General features: G+C 32.7%; 1 protein-coding gene across 1 annotated transcript in view; it reads left to right on the forward strand.

The window, feature by feature from the left end:
- LOC149784496 (coiled-coil domain-containing protein 60-like) overlaps positions 1 to 10,224 on the forward strand; it is an 82,556-nt gene extending 72,332 nt beyond the window's left edge. Inside the window, exons 18-20 of the mRNA XM_089932997.1 lie at positions 2,259 to 2,417; positions 3,660 to 3,750; positions 6,714 to 10,224. Coding sequence (XP_089789123.1) covers positions 2,259 to 2,417; positions 3,660 to 3,750; positions 6,714 to 7,013 — 550 coding nt within the window. The 3' untranslated portion in view covers positions 7,014 to 10,224. The remainder of the gene's footprint in view (positions 1 to 2,258; positions 2,418 to 3,659; positions 3,751 to 6,713) is intronic.
- Positions 10,225 to 10,451: the final 227 nt, after the last annotated feature.

Genomic DNA, 10,451 nt, shown 5'->3' on the forward strand with positions numbered 1-10,451 from the left:
ATTCTTTTGGTGGCAACTTTCCATTGTTCATGGGTGTTTACTTTTTATGAACATGTTCCAGTTTACACCAGCACATTTTTAAAAATTTCAAGTGACTCTAAATAAAGGCTAGGACAAGGAGCAGATCCATTATTAGGTGGTGGTGGTGTCATTAATGCATAAATATACAAAAGTATAAAATAAATATCAAATGTTTGTACATAAAAACTTATTTCATCTAAAATAAAATTCCTATTCTTCTCAATCCAGTGTTATTTCTCAGTGACTCATGCATAACTGGTTTCATTGTATGATAGTTTAAAAGTTTGGAAAGGTATTTCTTTGAAGTAATATGCAGTCTTTAGAATGTTCTGCTTACAAATGTGTTTTTCAGAGAAATAATGCATCTCAAGGAAAATTATGGCAGCACCATGTATTAGTCTAGTATGTTGAATTATTTGCAGTAGAGCTAATTCTTTTTAACTCGTGCACGTTCCTAGGTAATACAACATTTGGGGTGAAAATCCTTCATACTTTCATAATAGAAATTAACTTGATTACCCCACTAAACATTTTTCCCTTATTCAGAGATTGAGAGATGTGGAAATCACTTAGTGCATGTTTCACACCTAATTTTGTATGACTTAATTAAGTATTTCTAAAATTTGGGAGTGTCTTTATTAAAGAAAATTTAAGACATGTTTAAAAGGAAAGGTACCAACTTTGGAGGAGCACTAAAAATATTTAAGAGTTTTAGAAATAAACATAGTGAATATTTACATATACAGAACATTTTCTTTATGTAATGAATGAATCAAAACTGCCAGAATTAGGTTATTGTATCTTTCTGTACTCCATGAATTTTGGTTCATTTCATTTGACATAAAAATGAAATCTCCAGGCTGGGTCTTGAAGATGCACTGAAAATTTTTATTGGCTGTCAGGACCCATAACATTTAAAGAAGCTGGCCACCATAAGACCTGTTGACCCCTATGTTTTATTTTTTTGACTATTTCCATGGTTTGAAAGGGATGGTGATGGCAACATTAATAACAATCAATGAATTGTATATATTTAACCATGCTGGAAGCAAATGGACAAAAGATAAAACTTTATATAAAGCTGTTATTTCTTTCTCTACTACATCCTCAGTAGCATTTAGTAAGTCTCAGAAATCTACTTTATACACATCGCTGACTTCATGACTAATAAGCAATGGAATCTGAGAATCTTGAAATCCCAGGCAATTTCAATATATCAAACACTGCATTAAGCCAGTTTTCAGGGTGCTTTTCTGGAAATGCTGGGATTCTCTCACACCAGTAGGATATGTTTAAATGTATAAAATATCATGTGGTTACAAAATGGCACTCAGTTAACAACAACAACCCAATGCCAAAAATTGTCACAATGTAATGAATCTCTGGTTATGAATTTCCTAAGGATCATGCATTTATGCTATCATGATCATGGATAATGACAGTGTCCATGCCAGCCATGACCAGTCTAAGTAAACAAAAATATATGATTGGTTGTTTTTAACTAATTGCCATCTTTGCTCTTGAGTAACATCTTCTTGTATGATCTAAACACATAAGATGAAATCAATTCTTGCATTAGCTTTTAGTGAAAAAAAATAAAACATGACATTTATGAAGAGTACAGTATAAATCTTGTGGTCCAAATGATCAACATCATTTCAGTTATGAAACATAATTTCATCAGGTTTTCATCAACAGCCAGATGAACAGATAAGGTCCTCTTGGGACTCTTCTTGCACTTTATATATAATAATAATAATGAGGACTTTGTATGGCGCCTAATCTTTAGGAGCTCTAAGCACTTTACAACATTAGACAACACCTATAAGATAAAAAACATATAATAATATTATTACAATAAACAAACACCATGAAATTAGAAAAACATTTAAAAATAAAAGAAATGCTGAGAATATTTCAGGTAGGAAACATTATTAAGTCCTTAAGGTTGTTCTTGCAGTTGAAATAAGTGAGTTTTGAGAGCCCTCTTGAATGTGATCACTGTGTCTTTGTGTCTAAGTTCAGTGGGCAATTCATTCCACGTTGCTGGGCCCTGTTGTGCAAAAGAACACTGTCCATATGACTTAGTGGGAATAATGAGTATATGATTGTCAGAAGAGGAGCGTAAGTATCTTGCTGGTGTGTACACATGGGTGAGGTCAGATAGGTATGTTGGTATAGGTATATATATCTTATGCTTTAAGACGTGTCTTTTTTAATCAATTTCATATTCACAGGCAGCGAATGCCAGTTTGCCAGACCAAGTTCAAGGCTCTTGTATCAGCCACAACAGGAAGTAGTTTTCATCGAGCTGTCACAGCCATGCGTAGTGACAGTGCCAGGATGTTACGCCAGCCTCGGGATCAGAGGAAGAAATCTCAGATGAAAGGAAATTGGTAAAATTTGACATGTTCAGGTGTTCTGATCTATTGCTATAGTGAAACACTTATTGTATTTTAATTGAGAAATACATAAATACACTGGACCAAAGTGCATGTTGATATGTGTTGCTTCAGACATGATTACATTAGACCAAAGTGCATGTTGATATGTGTTGCTTCAGACATGATTACATTAGACCAAAGTGCATGTCGATATGATTACATGATTGCATTACACCAAAGTGTATCTTGTAATATGTTGGTTCATACATAATTACACTGGACCAAAGTCTTACTCATATATATTGGTTCATACTTGATTACACTAGACCAAAGTTGATATTCATATGTGTTGATTCATGCATGTGTTCAGGAATGTATGTAAACTATCAAATATTCTCACCTACACTGTATAGGAGATTACACCTGACTGAAAACTGGTCAAACTTACAGAAAAAAATCAACTGCCTTACTGAGATGGACTTGTCAGGGTTGGCAGGTCTGCACTACTGAAAGTGATTATTTTGGACTGATTTTAAAATAGGTAATAAATAATTGTATTTATTAGAGCCTTATACAGAAAGCTAAGACACAATAAGAAATACCAGAATGTGGGTCAAAAATTTGCTTCAGGAACTTTCTGAGGTCAAAAGGCCATGTCAACATGTTTACAAATATTATAATATAGTACAACCCACAACCATGGACAAAAGTTAGCTGCCTAAGTATCTTGTTTACAAAGGACCATTAACTTAAACTACAACTTACAATCATGGATACAAGTTAGCTAAGTATTTTGTTTACAAAGGACCATTAACTTAAACTACAACTTACAATCATGGATACAAGTTAGCTAAGTATCTTGTTTACAAAGGACCATTAACTTAAACTAAGACATACAATCATGGATACAAGTTAGCTATGTATCTTGTTTACAAAGGACCATTCACTTAAACTGCAACCTACAATCATGGATAAAAGTTAGCTGTCTAAGTATCTTGTTTACAGTGGATGATTAACTTAAACTACAACCTAAAATCATGGATAGAATTTAAGCACACAATATAGATAAACATAGCAAATGATATAGAATATTACATAGATACTGAAGTATTATTAAACTGTACCGGAAAACTAATATCAACAAGTCTTGAAAGCTCCATCAATAAATATATGTCCAACACATGCCTTATATGACCATCATTGAAAATATACAAAATATAACAGTTGTGTCAGAATTTGATTTTATGTTTGCAGGTATACAGATATTGTAGAAAATATCCCAGAAGAGATACAAAAGGAATGGCAATACCAGAAAATCCTGAAAAAGTTAGCCAGATTTGGATTGGTATGTCGTTTTTGAGTACAGGACCATCATTTACCCGTTACCCTTCACCTCAAGCCAGAAAGAACTTGGTCATTGCACAGAAAATTATCAGGACAATATATATATATATATATATATATATATATATATATATATATATATATATATATAACATCATTTTGCCAATCATGTGTTTTCACCATATACAATATTTTTGGGTATCTATCAGTGATCTTGCAAAATTTTTTGGTTACCTATCAGGAAATATTAGGTTCTGCTGTGTGCCACCCACTCATCTACAAATTTTGAGCATAAATAGTGGAATTTTACTAATTATTTTGAAGAATCTCTCAGTTCACTCTGTTGCATGGTAAAATATTTTCAGTCCTGCATACATTCTTATTATTATTTACAGCAAGTCCGGTCTCTGCAATCTCATTTGCTTATCTACCCCATCTCTGGCAGATGCAGATGTCACATGATCAATCTGTTTGTACTTTGGACAAAACTTAAATAATCACCAGTGCTGGTTCTTGTGAACTGTTAAAAAGGGACAAAAAGGGACAGCTGTTAGTGATAAAAGGGGACAGTTTTTAGGGGTAGAATGGGGCATCTGTTAGGGTTAAACAGGGACAGTTGTTTGGGATAAAAGCAGAAGTAATTACACACTTAAGAATTTAACAGATTCTTTTAATGTTGTAATTTTAATTTCTGTACAAAAAACAGAAAAGATGTTTGCTTTATTTAAGTGGACATTCGGCCCCAGCACTGTTTTCAGTATCTCTGCTGATATGCTTCAGAAGCACAAAGCCGTGCCTAGCTGCTTGTGCCCCATAGTTTTTACCTGTTTGAAAACATCGTGCACATGCGTTCACTCTTACCTTAATTTCTCTTCTTATACCAAACAAAATCCACGAAATTTTCACCATTTATTTCAAATGAATTTGTCGACACATTGATGTAATTTTTTCCCTATTTGTTGAAGTTTTTCACAACTTATTTATCCAGTATTTACAAACTTATGTGCAACGTTTATCCGCAAGAACTCCGTCATCATCACTGTCAGCATCATCATTTTTGGACGATTCAATCTCAGAAACTTCTATGTCCAAATCTAAATCTCACAAAATATTCAACTGCTGAACATATCTTTCCTCAGCTTGCTCAATATTTTCGAGATCAAACCCGAGAAACTCCACATTTTTGCTCTCATCAAAAATCATTCTTCCGTCCGCCATCATTTATGATTTTTCATGAACAGAGCACGTGTAGTTAAACCGCTCTCAAACTTTAGCCTTTTGCTTCAGAACAATTCAGATTTCCACAAATGAAAATAAAATCATTTCTGATTGGTTTAATGGTTGTTTAGTTCTTGGAATAAACCATTTCTAACCAATCAGAGACGTTGTATCTAACACACATTTATGACGCCTGGAGATGGGATTGGCCATTGAATGCAGTAAACAATTCATGACTACAGGCGGGATCAGCCAATGAATGCAGAAACTGGATCACGCCTACAGACGGGATCGGGGCCGAATGAGTTAAGAAACTAAAAGGGAAATAATATCACTCTAAGTTTATTTTTTACCAAACTTTGTAGGAAGCAATTATAAATTGTCATAGCCAATGACTCACTTGAGATAGTACTTTACTTGTGTGACATTCTTACACTTTGTGCTGGGTGATTCTCAAACATTTGAACTTCATTTTTCAACAAAGAGTTTATCATCCAACATGACTGGTGAAAACTGATGATGTATTTCACATGAAACCAAATGGGAGTAACCAGTCACCCTCCATTTTTTTCACTCATATAGTGTAACATTTTCATTCTCAGATCAAATGAAGCACACATAGTATTATAATGTCTCCATTAAAAACACACGAGGCTGATATATATATATATATATATATATATATATATATATATATATATATATATATATATATATATATATATATATATATATATATATATATATATAGTAAATCCTGTCTTGAGGGAATGACCATGGTCAATTACACCCTTTATTTATAGAGTTAATAGTTAATATGTTTATTTCATTGTTGAGTTAAGCCTTTGGATGTTGTTTCTACATAGAGCAGTGACATAGAGTAAGTCTGTTACAGGTTAAGTTATATATATTTATATATATATATTGTCCCAATACTTGATGAAAATCACTACAGTTGTTATTATCATTGATCACTGACAACATTCAACAAGAATGAGAAAATTCTACCAATTATTGCTTGTACATGTGATGTGAATGTATTAAGATAGATGTACAGCTATGTTACTATGGAAACAAAAATTGAAGTATAAAATTATTGATGAATGTAAGCAACATTTTATTTATGAATAAAAAGTACAGTACATGTACAATGATTGTGGTATTTTCCATCTTAAACGGTATTGAAGTTTGACCATGGAAACTGGTCCTTTGCACAAACCTATCATAAAAGACTACCTGCCTTGAGAGACACTGTATTTGCTGTCAAAAGGTGTTGTCTCTCAATATATATATATATATATATATATATATATATATATATATATATATATATATATACATACATACATATATATATATATATTTTTTGGAATATATTTACTTCCACCCAATTTTATGTTGCAGATGTATGTTTAAACAATGATTCAGACCATAAATTTCATTCATTCTATTATTTGATAGTAACATTCATTTAAAGTGGTGAGCTACTAAGTATTTAATGTTAAAGCTAAAAATTAATTTTTTTAACCCATTTTTGAATATTTTCTACTTTTTGACTAATATTTAAAAAAAAATAATTATGCTTTTAAAAAATCTTTTACCAAGTTACATTTCATGTATCTGTTAAATAATATTAAATATAGAAATTTTTACATAGGGCTTGTGTTAGCGAAGCCAGAAACAGGGATCTAATAGAATTGCATTGTTGTAGAAACAATGATCAGTTATTATATCTTGTCCATTCAGGTGGAGGGTTCAGGAAAACACAGTATATACAAGTTTATGAAGGTTCTGCAAACTCTTCGAGAGTGGGAAATTTGCAGCCCTGATGTCACTGCAGCCATTGAGTTCTGTCGGGAGAGAATTGTTGAAATGACTATTGAGGAATATGAAGAGTGGTTCCAACAACGATTCCCCAAAGTGACACGCCCACAGACAGCTCCTCCTACAGTAAAGACTGACAAAGGAAAAGATAAATATGAAGGTGCAATGGATTCAAGACCCAGGGCTGTTCAGTCAGCTTTTGTACGGAGAACTCAGAAATAAAGAAATTTAGTTTCTTATGATTTATCATAATTAGACTGCCAGTGAAAGATTTTTCAGTGCTTTTAATTTTGACAGCTGTTTTGGAATGTTTTACATGCAGTTTGCTATTTTCTTTTCAACTAGCTTATGTACGTGGCTGCTTCCTGCATAAAACTGTTCTTACTGCTTTTATTAGTTGTTTAATTTCTATTGTTCCTTTAAACTCCCGAAATGTACAAGTAAGGGATGATCAGATTGTTCAAGTCAAGACTACATTTCGTATGTTTGAGAAGTCTGGAAAGAAATTTTATTTTTCAGTAAACCTTATCTAGGAATAGGAAGTTGTGTGATGTTTTGGTCACATGTTTGTTTTACATGGTTTTTGTCAGTATCACCACTTTTGGTTGTGTTCAAAACATTGCATTATCAATTACATTGTCCAGAATGACTTACATCAATTTATTGACATTATCCATTGCATTGTCCGAATGGCTTGCATCAGTATATTGACATTATCTATTGCACCCGCTGAATGGCTTACATCAATATATTGACATTATCCATTACAATGTCCATATGGCTCACATCAGTATGTTGACATTGTTCGTGACACTGTCCGAATGGCTTACATCAATATATTGACATTATCCATTGCATTGTCTGAATGGCTTACATCAATATATTGACATTATCCATTGCATTTTAAGGATGGCTTACATCAATATATTGACATTATCCATTGCATTGTCCGAATGGCTTACATCAATATATTGACATTATCCATTGCATTGTCCGAATGGCTTACATCAATATATTGACATTGTCCATTAGATTGGCAAAATGGCTTACATGAATATATTGACAATATCCATTGCATTGTCTGAATGGCTTACATCAGTGTATTGACATTGTCCATTACACTGTCCAAATGGCTCACATCAGTATATTGACATTGTCCATTAGATTGGCAAAATGGCTTACATCAATTTATTGACATTGTCCATTAGATTGGCAAAATGGCTTACATCTGTATATTGACATTTTCCATTACACTGTCCAAATGGCTTACATTATTATTTTGACATTGTCCATTAGATTGCCCAAATGGCTTACAGAAATATATTGACATTGTCCATTAGATTGCCAAAATGGCTTACACCAGTATATTGTCTTGCTGTTTTAGCCGCCACTGTTGTCATATACTCATTCAAATTTTGGGTCCAGCTTCAAACTGCACAGACTCGGGTCTGCCATTGCATAATTTGCAGGCAGTACTGGATGTATACAGTTTGTCTGGAGTAATGATTATAACAAATAATGTAAACTCTGATCTGTGGGTACTTTATACAGTAACAGATCAGGGTCTGTTTTATGTGTAATTGCATTTATTATAATTGAGTGTATATGTTAGTCAGCAAAATCTCTTGTATCAGAAAGTCTTGAGTATTTTACTGATTCCTAATCAGCCTTTTAAAAACCTGTTTTATTTTTTCAAATGCAATAATTTAGAAAACATTTTAACCAAATTAATATATTTCTAGTTTGAAATTAGCCTAGGAATGAGACAGTGTGATTGTTCTAAATTCTGTAAGATTGTTTTGTCTTAGCTGCCCTTATAAGCCAAGTAATCATATGGTGATGGTTCTACATCTCCCATGCGTCATCTGTCATGCATTATCTGTCGTTCATCATCTGTCACATGCACCATATGATGTGCATCATCTGTCATGAACAACTTACAAATTTGTACAAAGGATGGTCATGTTGAATTAAATATGGCAGCCATTATTAAAAAATAAAAATCCTGAACTGACTACCCGGTACTCAAAAACCGATAAAAAGAATTGATCAAGTTTGATAAAAAGTTCTCTGACATGAAGTTTTTTCATATTTATACAAATCATTCTGATTTCCATTTAGTAGAAACACCTTCAAGGGGCCTTGCTCTCAGCAGAATTCGACCAGATTTGACAAAAACCATCTTTGCCTGAAGAGCTGATTCTGATCCATCATCAAATATGGCCACTGTTTCTAAAAATACAAGTATGACATTTCCAAAGACTTTTTCTCAAAACCGCAGAACAGATTTAGAAAGCATCCAGGCCTTTCATGCTGGTACAAATGATGTCAAACAGAAGTTTACCACATTTTACATAAAGCACTCTGACTTAGGGCTTAAAAGTTTATCAAATGGTGCTGATTTGATGTCCAGTATAGGTGCTGTTAATGAAAAATACAAAAACCTTTAAGTATCAGAAAGCATTATGTTATCCCAGTCGTCTTCATCTAATGTGCCTCAGATATCTTGCCAGCCAGATGAATGATATCTGGCCCATTTGGGTTTCTAATCTCCTCTACATGTGAGATACTGCAGTTAACGAATCTTCCATGTAATACAAAATAGAGCTGCAAATAATTAACATCATGTAAGATACAGCAATTGACCAGAGGTCATTACTTTTCTATGTTGATGCAAACAAATAGATACATCATTGTAGGAAAGACTCTTTACTGTTTTGAAATAATGCTGGTAACTTTAAACTTTTGTAGAAGGAAACAAAATAGCTCTGTACATGTAAGGCTGGGATCTCACATCAGATCTATATGTATCAGACTTAGATCTCACATAAAAATGATACAAGTGAGGCCAGGATCTCACATCAGATCTCTACATGTGAGGCTTGGATCTCACAACAGATAATAATGGGTAGTGAAATTTTAGTTTTTAAATGCATTGTTAGCAAAATCAAACAACAGATTGTACACTTGTGATGTTGATTAAATTTGGCTAGATTACAGACTTTGGTTACTTATATTACTGACTTTGGTTACTTATTACTGACTTTGATTACCTAGATTACTAGTTTGACTAGATGACTGACTTTATCTTTACAGTATGTGATAAAATACTGATGAAGGTAGAATTGTTCAGAATTTTAACACAACCATTTTGTTTTTTTTTGCATTTGAAGTTTTCCATCATTGTTTAATGCTTCTCAGCTGTGTATAATAACATATATTGTCCAGTGCTCAATTATTAAGACATTAATATTATAAAACTGACATGAGGTATTTGTACATTTTATAAATCCTGTTTTTATACTTTGAATATGTATTTAATTAATACAAAGAAAAAATATGCGCATTTATGACAAGAGGGCCTTTATTTGGCTAGATGGAATAAAGTAGTACTACATTAACAATTTTAAAATAAACATTATTATAGCTATCATTTATGTTTGTTGTTTTTTATATAACAAAGCTGGCAGATCATTCCAATATTAAACCAAGTAACACAACAATAACATTATTGATAATAATGACAATAATGACAGTATTGACAATAATGACAGTATTGACAGTGGTGACAATAACAATGGTAGTGACAATAATGGCAAGGAATGACAGTATTGGCAGTAGTGATGGTAGTGACAATAATGACAAAGAATGACAGTAGTG

The sequence above is a fragment of the Sinohyriopsis cumingii genome, chromosome 14 (assembly GCF_028554795.1).
Source record: "Sinohyriopsis cumingii isolate HCF-2022 chromosome 14, ASM2855479v2, whole genome shotgun sequence".
Lineage (NCBI taxonomy): Eukaryota > Metazoa > Mollusca > Bivalvia > Unionida > Unionidae > Sinohyriopsis > Sinohyriopsis cumingii.